General features: G+C 40.9%; 2 protein-coding genes across 4 annotated transcripts in view; one reads left to right on the top strand and one right to left on the bottom strand.

Moving 5' to 3' along the window:
• The window catches only part of slc4a3 (solute carrier family 4 member 3), an 87,022-nt gene extending 84,585 nt beyond the window's left edge, over positions 1–2,437 (top strand). For both annotated transcript variants that reach the window (XM_061723881.1, XM_061723882.1), the window contains one exon: positions 486–2,437. In XM_061723881.1, the coding sequence (XP_061579865.1) occupies positions 486–563 (78 nt within the window). In that variant the 3' untranslated portion in view covers positions 564–2,437. The remainder of the gene's footprint in view (positions 1–485) is intronic.
• A 10,020-nt stretch (positions 2,438–12,457) lies between these two features.
• LOC133446493 (receptor activity-modifying protein 1-like) lies at positions 12,458–17,604 on the bottom strand. Of its 2 annotated transcripts, none has more exons than XM_061724532.1 (4): positions 17,399–17,604; positions 16,036–16,081; positions 15,625–15,763; positions 12,458–13,037 (listed from the first exon to the last, which is right to left on the bottom strand). In XM_061724532.1, the coding sequence occupies exons 2-4, from the start codon at positions 16,079–16,081 to the stop codon at positions 12,803–12,805; spliced, it is 420 nt and encodes a 139-aa protein (XP_061580516.1). In that variant the 5' UTR covers positions 17,399–17,604; the 3' UTR covers positions 12,458–12,802. The 2 variants fall into 2 exon arrangements, with proteins under 2 accessions (XP_061580516.1, XP_061580515.1); XM_061724531.1 differs by having other exon boundaries at positions 15,625–15,778; positions 17,399–17,601.
• Between the last annotated feature and the right edge of the window lie 3,409 nt (positions 17,605–21,013).

Below are 21,013 nucleotides of genomic sequence, written 5' to 3'. Positions count from 1 at the left end.
GGGTCATCCTGCATAATTTTCTTTTCTCTTCATTTTTTATTGTTTTATAAAAGTATCGGATCGGGACTCGGTATCGGCAAGTCCTCAAAATCAAAGGACTCGGACTCGGACTCGGACTCGGGGGCAAAAAAACCTGATCGGGACATCCCTAGTCATGCCCCTACCCCCCTAGTTGTCTTGGATGTAAGATCTAGCTATCAAGATAAAAATGTTATTTTTTTATAACAGGCTGTGAACACGTTCGTTTGTGCTGTGAAGGTGGACTTTTTAACATGGGACTGCGATGGACTCACTTTTGGAGCCAGCCCCTAGTGGTCATTCGAGGGACCCGTTTTCCATGTTGGTCTCCAAAAGGAAAAACCCCATGATTTTGACATTTATTTGGGATTTCAGTGATGATTGTTCCTTTTTAGTAGATGTTTGTTATTCATTTTATTTTTTTTACCTGAATAAAACTGATAAAAGATCATTTTGTGTTTTCACAGCTGGATTGCGACGAGGATTCTCCCAACTTCGATGAGGACGGACGAGACGAATACAATGAGATCCATATGCTCGTATGAATATAAAGTGGACCTTAATGCTAAGAACTTACTTTGTCCTTTGGCTCTGACTAATCAAAGCACACAAGCCTCCTGGAGACCTCTCTGGTTAGCTGTGGAGAAGGCAAGAGAATCTCCTGTAGTCTCCTGTGGTATTTGTAAATACTATGAGTTTACTGCTGGATGAGAACATCTTACCTTTGCTTAAATCAGCACGGTGGTGGTGGTCTTGTGTTAACCTCCCCTGAAGATTCTGTTTTCTCTTTGTCAGAGGCCATGAAATAGAAGTGGAAAATGTAAATCTTGAAAAAAAAAAACAACTTGTAACATGAACACTTTCTGTCCTTTCTATCCCTTTAACTATTCTGCAGGTTCTGGGCGTAAGTGCAATGATAATGGTGACCTCTAGGATGATAGTAGCTGCAGAGTTTAGACTAATTGTGGCCCTTAATTTGATCTAAAATGACATTTATTAAGGCATATTAATCTTAACAAATTTAAAACCCCTGAAAGAATTTCACTGCCTACAGTATAATTGAGCTGCCTTTTCTCCTCTCTACCACTGTACTGCCAGTTATTTTATGTTGCAATGATGTGTAAACAAGGAGCTAGGTCTGCCTTTTTCTTTTCTGTACAGACTTTTTGAAATGAGCGCTGTTACTGGGCAAAAGTTCACTTTTGTTGCTGCCAACCGAGTTTGTTGGCACAATACTGCTCTTGAAATGTCTCCTGAAGCCAAAATCCCCAGAGACTGCTCGAAAGCTCGTCAAGGATTGTTACTGTAGTCTGTAAGGTGTTGGACACTCTTCATACCAGTCCGTGGATCCCGTTATTGTGACCTTTCATATATATAATATATGAAAAGATATGAAGTATACAGCTAAAATAGTCCCAACCTTTATTTTTCTACTTTCTTGTATCTATTTAACTTGTGTTGTTTTGGACTTGATGTCATGCAAGATTCTCTGTCGTGTTTAGACTTAAACTGCTGCAGGAGTCAAATGAAAAGAAAAAAGACAACATTGTAGGTCGACACATTAAAAAAGAGCAAAGACCCCATTATTCATCTGTTCTTTCATCTTCTCTCAGAGATGTCCCCGCTGCGGTTGCATTTTTCACCAATGAGATGAATATTTATAACACACTTGACTGGAAAATCATCGAAACTAAGCAAACTCACAAGTACTGAAAATGTTGGAGAGCAGTTGAGTGTTGGCAGGATGGATGAATGTTAAAGCGCACCAAAGGACTGTGAGCTTGGAATTGTAATGCACCATCTGTGTTCACAGTTGCTTTGGAAAAACCAAGAGATTTAGTTTTCACCTCATGTATTTTTGAGCCTATTAATAGAATATTTCAAAGGAAATATAGCTTTTCAACATGGTCAGAAACCTTTTTGATGTGGAAAAATGTATGAGTTGTTTAGAAATGAATGTCCGACATTGATCGGGGGGGTTGTTATTTTTTTAATGCTATTAAGGACTTGGGAGGCTTTGTTTCAGTAGTTTCAACCTGAATAAGTAACATTTCGAACCCAGTATTTTATTAACAGAACAGCTGTGACACTCTTTGGTAGAAATACCACAGAGCTGCCTTTCATAAGGACAATTTTCAACTACCGGCGTTTGTTTACAGCAATGTTCTTAACACCCAGTGTTAAGGGGTGGAGCCATCTACGTGCCTCTTTCGACATCTCCCCCACAGCTTTGTGCTAGCCTTATCCCAAGGTACAGCGCATGCAGCATGATGTGAACCTGGGTGGAGATAAAGACGAGCAGGCTGGATAATCCTACTATGATCTGGGTTTGGGATGTCACAACTCTGAAAATCCGAACAATATAATTTTAGATGGTTGTTGGGGATTTTTGATTTGTTTGTTACCGAAGAAACCCAAATAAATGCTCCCAAGCATGGAAAAGATGTTTTTTTAATGTTTCCTTTTTTACAATATGTCCTACTTAAGTCATAGTAGCAAATTATGGTGCATAATTCACTTAATACAGAAAAAACCCTCTAACAAAGAATCTTCTTTAATAAAACTGTATAATAGGTCAGAGTGCAGCTCTAGTTTTAGTTTACTGTTTTACCTTTCCTCGGCTCATTAATGGGTGCCTGTATTTCTTCACAAGGATGACGTGCTACCAAGCAGATCTGGGTGATTGTTGTCAAATATGGGTGCGATTACACTTCAGGCCGAAATCAGATTAATACAAAGCAGAGGGTTTTTTTTCCTACTGATGCAGTCGAACTGCGTCTTTCTCCTCCTGTTGGGACCCATTAGTTACAGTTCTGTGAGGATGAATCATGGACAAACGTGGTCATGTGAAGTGCAGCGCCTGACAGAAGTGTGGTCAGATATTTATGAGGCCACCTACAGCGTACAAAAATGAAAACATTTACAAACTGTTACACATTTTGACAAGAGTTTGTTGATTGCACTGTTGGTTAGCAAGTGGATAACTTAGCTGCACTTTTAACACAATGCTACCTGAACTTCATTTCAAGTTTATCCGTCGGCTGCGGTCAAAGTTGAATGTGATTTTAGTGTGTTAACAAGGACATATTTAACTGATTTGCTGTTAAACCAGATGGAAACAAGAAGGATACTACAATGTTAATATCAACTATGCAGTCAGTAAAACCTGCACAAAAGCATTTTATTTACATACAAAATGTATAGTCTGTGATGAATACAGGAGATCTATTTACACAGAAACCTAAACATAATTACTAGGTTAAAGTGAGCATCACAAAAAAGCTACACAGAATGTGAGTGTGAGTGGGTTACTGAAATTTTGGTTCCTGGCTTTCAACTGAGACTCTCCCTGAGATCAGAAATCCAACTCAGGACTCTATTATACATCCGGATCAAACAGGCTTCATTAAAGGTAGACATTCTTCTACTAATATTCGCAGATTATTAAATATTATAGACTATTCGAGTATCAATAAACAGGAAACTACTATTATATCCTTAGACGCGGAAAAAGCATTTGATTATTGGCTTCATTCCCTAGTGGGGGCGGGGGGTGGTGATCTCGTAGCCCTTGGGGTTGGGGGTCGGCTTGGGGGGTCTGGGGCGCGGGCCTTTGGTGGCCCCTGGGGGGCGGTGGGTGGGGCCCTGTCCCTGGCCGGTGGGGGCCTATGGGGGGGATACCTCATGGCGGTGGGGGGGGTGGCTTGGGCATCTCCGGTTTTCCGGAGGGCCCGCGCCGTGGGGGCCCCGCCCGCTCGCAGGCGGTGGGTTGCCTCCCTCCTACTTCTCCCCTCTGTGGGGTTGCTGGTGGCCTGGGTTCCGGGTTCTTCCTTGTCCGCCTCTGGTCTCGCGGGTGGCGGGGTTGCTCCCCCCCCTCCTCCCTTTGTTTGGTATATTACACACACACACACACACACACACACACACACACACACACACACACACACACACACACACACTCACGCACACCACACACACACATAGCCACTCAGTCACATATATATACACACACATACACAGCCACACAAACATATACATACACACACACACACACATAGCCACAAAGACAAGTACACACACACGTACGCACACACATATACACACACACACAAACACACACACGCATGATCATATACATACACGCATACACACACATAGACATATACACTGGCTTGTTCACCTGCATGCTGGCTCTCTAGTTTTTGGGGTTAGGTAGCGGTAGCAGTAGCTTAGCTCAGACTGCAATCAGATCTCAAGATTTGGGTCGATTGCAGTTCGTGTTTTGGTCGGCTCCGTGCCAGTTTCGTGTTTTGTTTGTGTTTTTTTTTTGTTGCAGATTTCCAGTGCTTGACGTGTGTCTCCGTGTGTTCCTGCTTCCTGGATTGGCAGTGGATGTCGTCACCCCCCCCCATCCACCCCCCCCAAAAAAAAACAAAAAAAAAAATCACTGGGTTTGTATGTGTATATTTATGTATGTGTATGCATATGTATGCGTATATATATGTATATATATTAAATATAGTACTAATGCACATACATGTATATATGCCTCTGGTTTCTACCGTCATGGTATCAATCTTTAATATGTGTGCAGACAAGGTAAAAAAAAAAAAAAGAAATCCAACTCAGGGTGTCGGAGAAATCTCACTTACCCCAACTTCTAAATCCAACATGGCTGCCACTTGCACCAACCAAGCGCCAACCATCTAACTTCCATGTTGACGCTCAAGCAGAACCAAGATTCGTTGCAGTTCCTCAACTGGACGACAGAGACTTGCTGCAATAGTGAATCAATCTCTATTGACTCCCACACTTAAAATGTCCATCTTTAGAGAAGAAACAAACATATTTGTAGCCTGCCTAAAAAAAAAAAAACATTTTTGTCTCGATCTTTTGATTTCACATCCATGACAACTGTGAGGATGGTGATTTTTTTTTGTACCATGTCAGGAGAGTTTATATCAAGCGATACATTTATTTCTAATTTGATTGATTGACACACAGCTCAGCCAATGGCAAGCCTCTTCCCTAATCGTCATGCTACTCTGCTTAGCAAAAAACAAACTCAGTGTCAGCAAAACACGAAAGTCGTCATTGATGTCACCATGGAGTCAGCAGGTTAAATGGTATATCCCACTGGGTCTGACGGCACTTCTCCAGATATTTTGGCAAATATTGCGGGCTTGTTCCGGTTGGCTTGGCTACGCCCTGTAGCTGCGAAGAAAAATGGGTGTCAAAACAAATCTATAGAAACCACTTAATGCATTATCCATTGCTTTATACAGTCATCAACAAAGAAGAAAACTCACACTTCTGTTTTATTTCATTCACATTAAATCAGTGTATGTGTCATCAGTTGAAGGTGAAAGAACGCTGGAACAGCTTGGAACTGCTGAGTCTGAGACTCTTTCAGAGACAGAACACAGTTCCAGAACACAGTTCCTGGGCTTGAGCATCTCAAGCACACACTTTTATCATTTACAGTGGTACTTTCAACTAGAAGACATATCTGTCAATATTATTGCATCTCTAATAGCATATTGTCCCTTTCCTAAGTGCTTCCAGGTCATTCTAAATTACCTCTGAGTCTGTCCAGATACAATGACCAGCTAATTGAAGTGAGTGCTAGCATCTCTGGACTTTAGCATAGCCTACGTGTATTGCATTTTTTTATTGACTATAGCCTACTTGGCGATAGAAATTAATGTATTATCAATTAATGATAGTAAACTAATTACAGATTATGAACATGTATCTGAAACTCCCAGATACCTGCTAAGGGCATGCTGGGAAACTGCAATTAACCACCCATCAGCTACGATATTATGTTTTGTTTGTATGCGTGGACCTAAGTCAAACAAAATGTTAGCTTCATTCACCCCTGCATTTAGTATTGTTCTCTCTCCCTTTTTTTTTTTTTAATAAATGGACTGTGCTAGGCTGTTTGTTTACGCTAAATACTGTGTACAGTGTGGTTAGATTATGGTAATGAATCAATAATGCTAATAGTGGCTAACAGCAGTAGTGTCCACTTCCTCAAAAGAGTTAATTTTCCTTTCCAACTTTGCAGTTGGAACACTGGGGTGCAACATCATGGATTGTACCATATCACAATCATTTTGCTGTCCCCGCAAACATGAATAATTTTTGTCATGAATATTAAACAAGTTTAACAGTTGAGATTGTCAGCACGGACCCATTTCAGAGCCGATTATCGGACAAATCTAAGATTTAAGATAATCAAGAGTTGGTCGGGAAAGGAAAAATCGGGACAGAAACAGCCCGATACTCTTTATCTGTGTACCCTGCTTAAGCTTGTTTAAAGCAGGGTTCACACATAAAGATAAATACTTCTGCATAGCAGCCATATACGCACGGTGCCTGTGGTGTCTCTGGCATTTGAACTTCTGTATAATTGTTGATATCAGTCTGAGATTCCAGCACCAACCACTAGGTGGCAGTGTTGATTCTTTTTCTGCAATACCATACTTTGCACTGGAGAGTTTCCTTTTAATAACTTCCTGTATGTAGCTCTGACACAGCAACTGAGCATATAAAATATATATTGTGTGAGGTGGAGCAACCGTCTAACTTCCGGGTTGAGGCTAATGCAGAGCTAAGCTACAAAAAGGAATCAATCTCCATCAACTCCCGTGATAAAGTGTCCGGTTTTAGATCAAAAATAGAATATTTACAGCATGGTTCAAAATGAAAAAAGACGTAATCATGTTTTTTGTACCATTTCATGAGATTTTATATAACGCAATAGATTTATTTTGAATTTGACTGACAGTTGGTTTATTCAATTGCCAGCCATAATTACTACCTCATCCATAGTCATTGTGCTACCACGCTTAGCGTATTAATCAGTTGTTACTAACCCAGCGTTGGTTTTATTTCAACATCTAGTCAACATGTGAAATGGTATATTCTACTGTAAATGTCTGTCAGCAGGTCTGCAGATATTCCAGCAGGGATCGCCTGAAGGACCTGGTGTCCACAGCTAACTTTGATTGACATACGATGGGTGTGTTCCTGTCAGCTTTCCAGGCAACATGGCTGCGGGCCATACCAAAAAAACAGGTTTGAAAACCACTTCAGAAAGCGACTTTGTTGTTGTGGGTGCCATCTTAAGCACTTTTGCGTAGCCTGTCCTCGGTCAGAGTGCATGATGTTCCACGCTAAAATAGCACACCTTACCACAGATGAAAAGCACTGGTAATCCAAGAAAATTGATACATTGAGTAGATTGATATTTGCTGTCAAGCGAACTGCTGACTCCCCTAAACTTTAGTAAAACACTGCCACATTTGACATTTGCGGATGTTTACATTTACTCCATCCACGGTCCCTCTGAAACTCTGGGGAAGCCCTCAAGGCATTTAAAAGCACAGAAGCCTACTGCTATTTTTCTTCAAGATGGATTAATGATCCCAAAATGTATCATTCTGGTATGACGAGGATCTTTTTGATCACAGGAAGGGTAAGTAACAGTCTGTCAAACAAGCAATATTAATGTTAGATGATAGCGTTAGCCATATTTACATTAGCAACATTAGTTTGTCATCTGTGGAGCTGTGTTTCCATTCAACGGTGTTTCGAAAAAGCATAATTCTTGTAACTCTCCGTATCTTGTCCATGCAAGACCTCTCTTCAAAACTATGATGAAAAAAATTTTAACATTGAAGGAAATAGACTAAAAGATCTTTGTCAAATTATTGTGATAGCTGCTACCGCTGTTGAGAAAATAATCAGACGATGAAGGCAGTGGATGATCGTTTAGATGATTATTCAGAGGTAAAGCCCTCATGTAATGCAGTAATGCATAATGATTAAGTTGTGTTATAGTACAACTACATTGTATCGATGAGGCCAAATATAGCCGGAAACTAGATTTGGACTATTTTAGACTGACCGGCTACATCACATCCAGCACTGCCAGAGATGTGTTTCCATTACACTTTTGCGAAACTGGATTATCGACATGTTCGAAAAACCACCTCGTGAAAGCATACAAGTGATATTTGGGTCCCGTGATCTCTCCTGATGGCAAATGCATTCAGAGTTTTGGGGATATTGTTAAAGCTTAAGCCATTTCGTTGAGATTTGCAGCCCCCGGCGCAGTAGATGGACGACATATTGGAAGTGGGTCCTAACAATGGCGCTGCTACCGCTGTGTGATGTCACATGATACCCATGTATAGTTAGAGCTGATAAATGTTGAGCATCAGTCTTTTTTACAGACATTGCAGCAAGCTGTCATTCTTCCTGACTTGAAAATCTTGAGGAGTAGTGGGAAATTCAAGTAGCGGAAGTACTACTAAGGAATTAAAAAAAAGAAGAACAAATCTGCCAATCACGTTCCTTGCGATCTGTGACACGAAGCATAGTCAGGAAATTTTTGGTCTGAACGTGGGAGCGAAGCAAAGCTCTGTAGAGGGGAGCTTGTGTCTAATAAGATGCTCTTTGTCGATTTATTTATTTATTTACAGAGAAACAGTGTATTTTGCAGCAGTGTCAGACTTTGTATCTACATGAACTGTTGGTTCACACAGTAACAGCTGTACATGTTCATAGCTCAACATGTTAAGGCACAGAAGCAGCTGTGGTCTGAACAATGACCATATTTCCAGCCACAGCTTCACCTATCAAAACCAGGCTGCTGCCGCTGCTGCTGCAGCACTCATCGCCAACATCTGGATATTGTCATGAATCTGCTTTTAAAATATGTAATATGCATTAAAAGCATCACATAAAACCTACATCATCATAACTACTTTCTGCAGTATCTCCATAGTTGGTACTTTAACTGGATTGGGCCTACAGATCTATTCATCTGGATTTTTAAACAATTCAAGGAAAAGTAAGGTATTGTGAGGAAACACAACAAAGACCTTTTTTCTTGACGTTTGTAGGCACATAAAATACACTGAAAGCATAGATTTTTATGTCGGCACCAAAATGATGTATCCAACTCACATGACTGTTACACATCACTGTATGAGCCATGCGGGAACTCGCTCTCAGAGGAAATTGACCTTTGATCTGTAAATATTGCTTCCCAGCTATTTTAGTTTGTTGACTCTTTTGTGTATCTCGGGTGGTCAAGGCAACCATGTAAAAATGCATTGCTTTACAGCCCAGGATTTTTCTGTTATAAAATAGACAAAAAACATTTCACCTGAAGAAAACTACATGAGTTGACACAGAAGTTTAAGTGTAAATTAATCTCTCTGTTTTCCTGGTTGGTCTTTTAAGTCTTTCACTGTGATGTGAAGCATGCACCTGCTGCAGTCTGCTTTTAATTCTGCAGCTCCTCAAGTTAATGAGTCACAGAATGTGCTTTGCATTAGTCCTCTGTAGCAGTTTCATTTAAAAACGCTTGGCGTTATTAATGGACCTTTTCAACCAAGTGTTTATATTTTAGGGTTTTCAAAGGCTGCAATGGAAAATTGAGGGCAAAGACCCTGAGACTTGTTCTTTAGATTACTCGCTCCCACTATATATGCGATATTATGGAATGTAGGCTTGGTGTTTTCACAGGTTTCATATATGGATGTTAATTAATAACAAAACCATTGAGTGAACACAGTGGTAAAAAAAGAACTCAAGCAACTTCCACTGCAAGATTTGGAGTAGACATGAAAAAACGCCTAGCTTCTGTCTTTCTCTGAAAATAGTTCCCTTTAAAGTAACCAAAACTACTGTGAAATGCAGAAATAAGGATACACTTCATGACCCCAGGTTTCCCAAAAGGAAAAATAAAACGCTTTGACGTCATATATGATGTATTTGGCAGTTTTTAATCCTCTCATGTGAAGTAAAAGCAGAACGATCTTTTGGAAACAACCTGGGCATGAAAAGCTGGACATCCAAGTCTTTTTTGAAGCCTTCAAGAGAGGTTTATTGGCAGGAAGTCTGACATCCCAAAGACTTCAGATTGTGTTGAATTAAAGTGAGATAAATGACAGCTGACTGTAATTAGGGTTTTAGTCAAACTGCTCTTTAAGCTCATATATCTTGCCGTGTGTTCTTGCATCTTGCTTCGATAAACATTGATTATCTGGGCAAAGACAAATACATGGAAAGGGAAACAAAGATGAAAATAAATGTCAGTATTGTTTTATTTTTTTTTTGCAAAATATTTTTATGGCTCTCGTGGCCTTTATTTTGAAAGTGGCTAGACAGGAAACTGGGGTAGACGAATAAAGACCTACAGGTCGGTATTCGGGTGCTCCCGCTCAACCAACTGAACTATCCGCGGCCCCAGGAAATGTTTTTTTTTTTTAATTAAAACTAATAGCAAAGTACCATGCAAACCAGTGTAAATCTTAAACCTTTGCTTTTTTAGTACCTGAATCAAGCCGAATTCCGGTATTTTACTGTGCTTTGTGTTATTCAGTCTGCAGAGCTAAAGGAGTTGCGAGTCGTCCGTGTTCCCTGCTGTCTGAGAATACAAGTCTGCTCCATGGTTTGACACGGCCACGTGCTTCTGTTTTGTCAAAAAGCAGTGGATCTGGGTAAGCCGTAACTGAGACAGAACGGGCACACGCATTCTTATCAAAACACCCCTACGGTGTTTGCATAAGAGAAAAAGTGAAAATGTGGGTATTATTTGAGACAATAAAAGGTGAAGCTCTGCCACTCAGTACCGTCTGAGTGTTAGATGTTAAAACACCCAAGATGAAAAAAAAGAGAGATGTGTTGACCCTAAAAAGGTTCAGCCTTGTCCGAGTTGTCAGTTGACCATATTTCGTCGCTTTGTACCTCCATGGTAGCAGGGTAGACCACCCACCCAAATCTAAGACGTGGCTCTGTTATTTTTGAACCCGCTGTAATTCACCACCATCGGCCTCAGCAAAGACTTTAGGCCCTCTTGGACTTTTAGCATTTGGAACATTTTTTGCTTCAATCAATTTTGCTTAGAAATTAGACATGTCCAAAATGAGATCAACTATTACATTGAAAAGTGGTCTCACTGATACTTTTGAGACCATCCGAATTCTAGTGTAATATTTATTTGACTTTAAAGGCATGTCTTTCATTTTTATTTAAATTCACTGGATACCAAAACATTAACTCCTTGGCAGTGTTAGTATAATCTTAATTTTGATCTTCCGTATTGCATTTTGCTGCTCTCTTCAGCTGTAAAAGCAAGATTTTCTTTTTCAGTAGTCTTTGGTTGTGACTAGTCCCTCTGGGTAACTCGTAGACACGTTTTATGTCGGCATTGTGGGAGGTATGTCTAGAGAAGATTGATTTTTAAAGGTATACCACACATTTACTGCTGTTCATTAACAAACCTTTCGCGGAACTGAGGACTTCGCTAAGATGAATCTGTCTCATTTATTTGATTCATAGCACGATCAAGAAGGGGCTGCTTTCTCAGCCACTCTGGCTCTCCCCACAGGGGTGCGGACACTTTTCAGGTCGGGTATTCCAGCCAATCATACCACTGCTTACAGCATGGTTTAAACTCCTCATTGGGTCTCATGATGAAAACGTAGAATGAATTAAACCTTTCACTCCCTGAAAAACTGGCTAAGGCAGATTCATATTATTTGTTGTGAGATAAATGCATCCGCATTTTATGTATTTGTGTGATGAAGATAGAAAAACATTTCCAATAGAAATACAGAGTATCAACTGCCTATGGCATATAATCCTGAAGTCTATATTATGGATTCAGCGACCAAATTAGACAAACAAAAAGTGATTTTGAGAGGTGACTTACCCTTCACAAACTAAGAGACTAACTTAAACAGTAAAAATAAGTGGTTACCCAGAAGGAGATCAATTAGTGACTGTTTGGTGCCTGAATATGAAACCTTGTGGCTAAAATGTATCAATGGTTCGAGGAGTTTATCTCAAATTAGGCAGTTTTTTTCAAATTCAATTCTTTTAAACAAGGTTTATCCATGATAGGAATCTTCAAATGGTGACTTTTGATTTAGTTTTAATATATAACCTATTGTTTGATCTGGATTTCTTCTTGAGCCCCGACATTGGCCAGTCCATGCCCCTTGAGAAATCCTCAGAGACTGACTAAACAAATAAAAAAAAAAAGAATAGATAATTTTTTGCCTTCTCGACACTCATTTAAAGCACCGACATCCATAAAATATAATTCATTTTCTACAGAAAACATGCAATTTTATTCCTGCAACTACCTCTTGACCTCTTGAGCTCTCAAAACATCTGCTGCGCGCTTTGGTTGAAATACCTCATGGATACAGTATAAAGCTCCCTTTTCCACCAAGTTTTTACACATCTGTTTATAGCAGCTGGTTTTAGAGGTAGGGGTCAGCATCTCCCCTCCTACCTTATTTAAAATATGTATTAAAAGGTTATCCTTCCTAATTCTGATAAACAACAAACACAGCAAGATATACAATTGAACAGAGATGAAGCTGGGAAAGCTGAATAATAATACTGTGACGTTTCCTTTTCCATTTATTTTTTGTCTGGGATCAATATTTACAGTGTGACAAAATACAAACAGGACTTGATATATTAGGAGAGTAATAACAAAAAAATTAGCTTGGAGTGTTCAGAAAACACCAGCCTGTGTTGTGGGGCACCGCTTATAGAGCTGAATACAGATTTGAAGCGTTTTTACTTGAAAACATTCCAAAGTGGACATTTAGAAGATTCACTTTCATTGACAGGAATAAATGACCACCACCTACTGCATTTGGAAGCCCCAACCACCGTGAAAATGGCCACACTGGCTTAAACCTCTCTTTCTCTTCAATGTTCAGCACATCAGAGGTCCAAAGTACATCTAAGTGTTCCAGGTGATGAGGTGAACACACAGAACGGGCAGGAGGAATGTGATTATGATAACGGGTGCTGTCAACATGACGAGAGTGAAGATTGGGGGGTCGTGGACCTGTGGACAGAGTGAAAAGTACATCTGGTGGACCTCCAAGAAGATGTTTTCGACCAGAAACTTGTAACCTGAGCACAACGTCTCATTGGCCCAGTAATCCACGCACACCTTCAGCTTGTAGTAGTCCCTGTAAAAGAGGCAAGGCAGAGTGAAAGTTATGGCTCAGCAATCATTTCAGAAGTTTTACAGATCCAATAATAACAGTTTAAAATGTATTTAAAATGTATTTAAAATGTATTGAATGTATTGTAATGCTGATACCCAGAATGCAAACTGATGTGGACAAATAAACAGCAGTGTCAAGGACATGTCCCCCCTTTTTTTTTCTCATAAATGACTAAAGCACGTAGTTCCTCATGTGACTCATGTATTCATGAGCTGTGAGAATGGGCCAAAAAACTATACTGGTTTTTTTTTTGTTTTTTGTTTTTTTTCCCCGCATTTGAGAACCAAGGACTATTTTTCTACACTGCCTGATGTTTAAAAACAGGATTTCCCAAAAGTCCAAAGATTAGCCGCGGACTAAAGATTCCCAGAAAGACCATCCTGAAAAGTCTTACTATTCTAGCTGTTAATATCTCAGGGCAAAAATTCCAGTGAACACCAAAAAATATCTGGGCTCAAGAAGCAAATGACTCCTCAAGACCAGAGCACAGAAATGCTAAAGAAGACTTGGAAGACGAAAGCTTTACATTACCAATTCAGTAATCAGATTAAGCAAAAATAGAGTTGTTTGGACAAAGGTACACCATCCCCACAATCGTGAACAGTGATGAGGAATATTATGGAGGCTGCTTTTAGCCTGTTGATTAGGAAACTTATTCAAACTAAATGGGATCATGATAAAAAATAATAATTAAAGCTGCAAGCAGCGATGAACAGGCCCTCGCACTCTTGTGCACATTCAGGTGTGCTGCAGTGGAAGCGCTTGTATGACTTGCATGTAGATGTCTTCAGGCCTGGACATTTAGCGGATGACACCACCCACGACTCTTTATGTCAAACCATTCAAAAGTTATGGCAGAAAGTAGGAACTATCAGATATCAACCAATCAGATGAAGGGGCTGGGCTAATTTGCAGCAATAATGTTCAAGGACTCAAAACCGAGTCCGATGACACCACCCACGACTCTCTGTCAACCCATTCAAAAGTTATAGCAGAAAATACGGACTATCAAATATTGACCAATCAGAAGAAGGGGCGGGGCTAATTCATGCCAATAAAGGTCAAGTACTCAATACCGAGTCCGGTGACACCACCCACATGTCTTTATCACAACCCGTTCAAAAGTTATGTCAGAAAGTAGGAACCATCAAATATGGAACAATCAGATGAAGGGGGAGGTGCGCTTTTTGGCGTCTATCGTCTATCGTAACGCTTTTGACTGAGAAGAGTAATGCGCATCGTCGCAGGATTGCGACGCACATTTTGATGTATAACACACCTGGGTGCACGTTACGGTTCGGGCCGTATTGACTGCCGAAGGAATGGCATAAATTTTGCCAAAATTACCTGATTATTTCAAAATGGCTGACTTCCTGTTAGGTTTCGGCCATGGCGCCAAGAGACATTTCTTTAAGTTGCGACATGATACAGGTTTGTACCGATTTTCGTGCATGTACGTCAAACCGTATTGTGGGGCTTGAGGCACGAAGTTTTCTAGGGGGCGCTGTTGAGCCATTAGGCCACGCCCATTAATGCAAACCATTAAATATCAAATTTTGATGGCTTGCGTGCAAAATTTGGTGACTTTTGGGGCACGTTTAGGGGGGCAAAAAGGCCCTCCTTATGTCGGAAAAAAAAAACCAAGAACATCTCCTACAAATTCAATAGGGCCTTCGCACTGTAAGTGCTCGGGCCCTATTGCTCTATTGCTTTTTCGAGCATCTTAAATTGTTAAGATGCTTGAAAAAGCAATAGGGCAGTCGGCAAAAATGTCTGGTCCTGGGCAGCAGTGGCCCTTCCACCAAGACAATGATCCAAAATATACAGGTACAGAAATGGTTAACAGAGAATAATATCAGTATTTCGGAGCCCAGATCTGAAACCTCTCCAGACTGTGAAGAGAAAATTATGTCAAGGAGGGCTTCCAAACTGGAAGTCTTTTTAATCAAGAGGAGAGGTTCAAAATCCCATACAGACATTCAAAAAAGTAAGATCTGATGGAAAATATAAGCCTTATTATGATCACTAAAGGCAAAAAGAAAGTAAAGGAAAATAGACCCTTTGTGATATCAGGTGGTGCGTTGTCATGTTCTTAGGGTGGGGGTGGCTTTACGCTCAGAAAACAACCATAAATCTCACAAGCAGCAGTCACTAAAAGATTGTTTGTTTGGGGAAAAAAGAAAAAGAATAAAAAAAGTCTCCTGAGACTCAGTTGAGCTTGACAGATGCGTGCCTGATCAACGAGCTGGGCGCCGTGCGATGATGGACATTCCACGTAGCGCACCATTTGACCTCAACCCCAAAACCATGTTTACAAGGAAATATGGATTATTACAGCCATAATTAAAGTTTTACCGCAGACCCATGTAGGTAGTATGGCAAAAGCTAAAGACTCTACAAAAGACTTCTGTCTGGAAAGTTTTACGCATTTCCATTCCAGTAGGACTAATTAGCTCAAATATTGTGCAGGACCTCATGCAGCCAGGAGACAGGGAAGTACTTGACTTTTAACACATGCAGAAGATCATTTAAGCAAACCAACATTTACCGTTTGACATTAGGCCATAGACACTCTTCTTGGTAACCACTTATCACCATGCTGGTGTTGAACTCTGACAGGCAGTTGCCCACTTTAAAATCAAACAGGTTCTGGTCACATGGCGGAGTGACAAATGCGGTAGCCATACCTGGAGAAAAAAACACTGCACCAGCGTAAGAGATGGTTAGTTGTCCTTATTTTCTGAGCATACAAAAGTAAAACTCAGAGATACACCCAGGGTTTATGTCTATGCCAAAAAAACAAACATATATATGTGTGTGTATGTATATATCCTTCCCTTAGGTGCTAGACCAATGTTAATTCATTTCAAAATGTTTCCAGCTGTAGCCCTGCTTCTCTTTTGCAGAGACGGTGGCTGCAATGACTTTGTGCACCCAAGTGTAATAAATTCTGGCTTACCTGTCCAAGTGAAGATAAGGACGGGCAAGAGGGCAGTCGATAGCATCTGTTTAAATCATTAGAATAACACAAATTAAGTTTTATTTATCTTATGCCACACTACCTATTGCAACAAGAGTCCACATTAAATCAGTAACCTGTTCTATAACTAAACCATGTGTGTTTCCCACTCCAGGAGTTATTTAGCTGCAGTTATTGTCCAGAAACTCACATGACAAAGAAAATGTGGTCAATTTTGTTTGCTGTTTGCAACTGAGATAAGTTCCAAATCTTGCCACTTACTCGGCTGAAGCAGCCAAAAAAGAAAGTGTTGCCATGTCTGGTAAGAACACAATATGAGGTTGTGTGTGTCTCCCACTCCCTGATGTGTCATGTAAACTGTATAATCAGAACAACACAGAAATCCAACCATACTGAAATTCATGCCATGTGAAAGTTAAATCCAGAAAAAAGATTGTGGTGGTGGTGGTGGGGGTATCTGCAGAAACTGTTTCAAATTCTAGATGGTTTTGTTTTGGTTGCAAAATGAAAGTCTGGAACTGAGAGATTTTGATTTACATTTGGTTTTCTTATTATATTATGCTTCCATACTCTTCTTTTAATGTATTTCATAGAGTTGGCTCAAATATCATGTTATAGGCCACTGAGCTTTGTTATTAGATTGCAAACATATTTGATCATTGATATTTCGGGGCTGGGGCAGGGAAACATTATTTAAAGCAATAGTAACATATACATACATTTGCTTTAATTCCCCTTGTCATATTTGTCATTTAACGGCTAACATCCTGCCGCATTTACTAGCTGAAAAATAAAATTTCTGAATTTCTTGAAGACACTACACGATCTGTACACCCAAGAAATCTTACTGTTTGTGGGATACAGTATTAGACAGAGAGAAAACAGAACCATGTAGGATTTTCTAAACTTCTGCTCAAAATGAAGAAAAAAAAAACTGGTCTGTGCAACAAACTTAATGTCCATCTGCTTCCTGTACATTCCCTCAACCTAATGAATTTATCTCGTGGGAGGCAAACACTGAGAACAGATGTTACTGGGGAATGTGAGAAGCGACATATTTTGTCTTTAGAATGTTCTTATTCAAGACTAATCGAATGTCTGTATCAAACAGACTATCAAAGATCTTTATGTATAAATTGCTCTTTAGGAGCAGCTCCTATTAGTTTTAAAACTCCATAACTATTCATCCACATAACGAGAATCAGCTTCCAAACACCACAAATTCATTCGCTTTTTAAATCAGGTTGAGCAAATATGTGATTTAATTAGTATTGTTACAAATTAGTATGAAATATGTTAGAAAAAAATTGAATAAAAATGTAAATGTTTTATGGGCACATACCTCAGCGCTTCTTCTGTTGCTGTTATTTTTCCCCCCCTCTTACAGATCCTTTGTAAAAGTAGAAACTGTGCTGAGGATGCTTCAAATAGGTAACCAGCCAACTATCATATGAACAACTGTACACATAAGAGCCTGTCTGGTGAGCTGCTGCAGTGTTGTATTGAGGGAGCTCAGAGCTAATTGGATTGAGCAACAGCAAGGGACAGTCTGCTTCCTTTCCCAGACTGAGCCTGGCCATTCCCATGTTCCCCAAAGGCATTATTCACCCATAACCCCCCCAAAGACACTTGAACTAAAGCATCAGTGTCCACAAGCTAGTATATTTAACATACAGTAAATATATCTGCTTAATGGAATGGAGTTTACCCACTCGAGGTCAAAGATCTGAGAGTCAGTGGGTGAGAGATCAGATTGTAAACTATATTGTGGGAACAACATGCTCAAAATGACCAAAACTACTCCTTAATGATTTGTCAGTTTATTATTAGGGCCCGAGCACCTTCAGTGCGAAGGCCCTATTGTATCTGTAGGAATTTTTTTTCTTTATTCTTCTGACGAAAGGAGGGCCTTTTTGCCCCCCTAAACGTGCCCAAAAAGTCACCAAATTTTGCATGCAAGTTAGGCCTGGCGAAAAATTTGATATTTAATGGTTTACATTAATGGGCGTGGCAAAATGGCTCAACAGCGCCCCCCGGAAAAGTTTGTGACTCAAGCCCCACAATACGGTTTGACGTACATGCACCAAAATCGCTACACACCTGTATCAGTACACAACTTAAAGAAAAGCCTCTTGGCGACATGGCCGAAACCGAACAGGAAGTCAGCCATTTTGAATTAATCGTGTCACTTTGGCGCAATTTATGCCATTCCTTCGGCAGTTAATACGGCCCGAACCGTAACGTGCCCCGAAGTGTGTTATACATCAAAATGTGCGTCTCCATCCTGCGACAACACGCATTACTTTTCTTTTTCAAAAGCGTTACCGTGGCGACGCTAGACGCCAAAAAGCGCGCCCACCCTTCATCTGGTTGGTTCAGACCGAAAAAACGTTGCGCCTCAAGCCCCATAATACGGTTTGACGTACATGAACGAAAATCGGTACACACCTGTATCATGTCGCAACTTAAAGAAAAGTCTCTTGGCGCCATGGCCGAAACCGAACAGGAAGTCGGCCATTTTAAACATTCTGAATTAATCGCATAATTTTGGAGCAATATGAGCCATTCCTTCGAGAATTAATACGGCCCGAACCGTAACGTGCACCCAGGTGTGTTATACATCAAAATGTGCGTCTCTATCCTGCGACTACGCGCATTACTTTTCTCTTTCAAAAGTGTTACCGTGGCGACACTAGACGCCAAAAAGCGCGCCCCCCTTCATCTGATTGGTCCATATTTGATAGTTCCCCAAAAGTCACCAAATTTTGCATGCAAGTCAGGCCTGGCGATAAATTTGATATTTAATGGTTTACATTAATGGGCGTGGCAAAATGGCTCAACAGCGCCCCCCGGAAAAGTTTGTGACTCAAGCCCCACAATACGGTTTGACGTACATGCACCAAAATCGCTACACACCTGTATCAGTACACAACTTAAAGAAAAGCCTCTTGGCGACATGGCCGAAACCGAACAGGAAGTCAGCCATTTTGAATTAATCGTGTCACTTTGGCGCAATTTATGCCATTCCTTCGGCAGTTAATACGGCCCGAACCGTAACGTGCCCCGAAGTGTGTTATACATCAAAATGTGCGTCTCCATCCTGCGACAACACGCATTACTTTTCTTTTTCAAAAGCGTTACCGTGGCGACGCTAGACGCCAAAAAGCGCGCCCACCCTTCATCTGGTTGGTTCAGACCGAAAAAACGTTGCGCCTCAAGCCCCATAATACGGTTTGACGTACATGAACGAAAATCGGTACACACCTGTATCATGTCGCAACTTAAAGAAAAGTCTCTTGGCGCCATGGCCGAAACCGAACAGGAAGTCGGCCATTTTAAACATTCTGAATTAATCGCATAATTTTGGAGCAATATGAGCCATTCCTTCGAGAATTAATACGGCCCGAACCGTAACGTGCACCCAGGTGTGTTATACATCAAAATGTGCGTCTCTATCCTGCGACTACGCGCATTACTTTTCTCTTTCAAAAGTGTTACCGTGGCGACACTAGACGCCAAAAAGCGCGCCCCCCTTCATCTGATTGGTCCATATTTGATAGTTCCCCAAAAGTCACCAAATTTTGCATGCAAGTCAGGCCTGGCGATAAATTTGATATTTAATGGTTTACATTAATGGGCGTGGCAAAATGGCTCAACAGCGCCCCCCGGAAAAGTTTGTGACTCAAGCCCCACAATACGGTTTGACGTACATGCACCAAAATCGCTACACACCTGTATCAGTACACAACTTAAAGAAAAGCCTCTTGGCGACATGGCCGAAACCGAACAGGAAGTCAGCCATTTTGAATTAATCGTGTCACTTTGGCGCAATTTATGCCATTCCTTCGGCAGTTAATACGGCCCGAACCGTACCGTGCCCCGAAGTGTGTTATACATCAAAATGTGCGTCTCCATCCTGCGACAACACGCATTACTTTTCTTTTTCAAAAGCGTTACCGTGGCGACGCTAGACGCCAAAAAGCGCGCCCACCCTTCATCTGGTTGGTTCAGACCGAAAAAACGTTGCGCCTCAAGCCCCATAATACGGTTTGACGTACATGAACGAAAATCGGTACACACCTGTATCATGTCGCAACTTAAAGAAAAGTCTCTTGGCGCCATGGCTGAAACCGAACAGGAAGTCGGCCATTTTAAACATTCTGAATTAATCGCATAATTTTGGAGCAATATGAGCCATTCCTTCGAGAATTAATACGGCCCGAACCGTAACGTGCACCCAGGTGTGTTATACATCAAAATGTGCGTCTCTATCCTGCGACTACGCGCATTACTTTTCTCTTTCAAAAGTGTTACCGTGGCGACACTAGACGCCAAAAAGCGCGCCCCCCTTCATCTGATTGGTCCATATTTGATAGTTCCCCAAAAGTCACCAAATTTTGCATGCAAGTCAGGCCTGGCGATAAATTTGATATTTTATGGTTTACATTAATGGGCGTGGCAAAATGGCTCAACAGCGCCCCCCGGAAAACTTTGTGCCTCAAGCCCCACAATACGGTTTGACGTACATGCATGAAAATCGCTACACACCTGCATCATGTTGCAACTTAAAGAAAAGTCTCTTGGCGCCATGGCCGAAACCGAACAGGAAGTCGGCCATTTTTAATTTATTGTGTAATTTTGGCGCAATTTATGCCATTTCTTCGGCAATTAATACGGCCCGAACCGTAACGTGCACCCAGGTGTGTTATACCTCAAAATGTGCGTCTTCATCTTGCGACTACGCGCATTACTTTTCTCTTTCAAAAGTGTTACCGTGGCGACGCTAGACGCGAAAAAGCGCGCGTCCCCTTCATCTGATTGGTCCATATTTGATAGTTCTCCAAAAGTCACCAAATTTTACATGCAAGCCAGGCTTGGCGATAAATTTGATATTTCATGGTTTGCATTAATGGGCGTGGCCTAACGGCTCAACAGCGCCCCTTAGAATACTTTTCTC

The sequence above is a fragment of the Cololabis saira genome, chromosome 6 (genome assembly GCF_033807715.1).
Source record: "Cololabis saira isolate AMF1-May2022 chromosome 6, fColSai1.1, whole genome shotgun sequence".
Classification (NCBI taxonomy): Eukaryota; Metazoa; Chordata; class Actinopteri; order Beloniformes; family Belonidae; genus Cololabis; species Cololabis saira.
Note: the sequence above shows the minus strand (reverse complement) of the source record. Positions and strands in the feature narration are given on the sequence as shown.

Coding starts and splice junctions, on each gene's coding strand:
- LOC133446493 (XM_061724531.1), bottom strand. CDS start 16,081: ATGCTATCGACTGCCCTCTTGCCCGTCCTTATCTTCACTTGGACAG. Junction 15,779..16,035: donor CCTTATCTTCACTTGGACAG/GTAAGCCAGAAT, acceptor ACGCTGGTGCAG/TGTTTTTTTCTCCAGGTATG. Junction 13,038..15,624: donor CTATGGCCTAATGTCAAACG/GTAAATGTTGGT, acceptor CCTCTTTTACAG/GGACTACTACAAGCTGAAGG.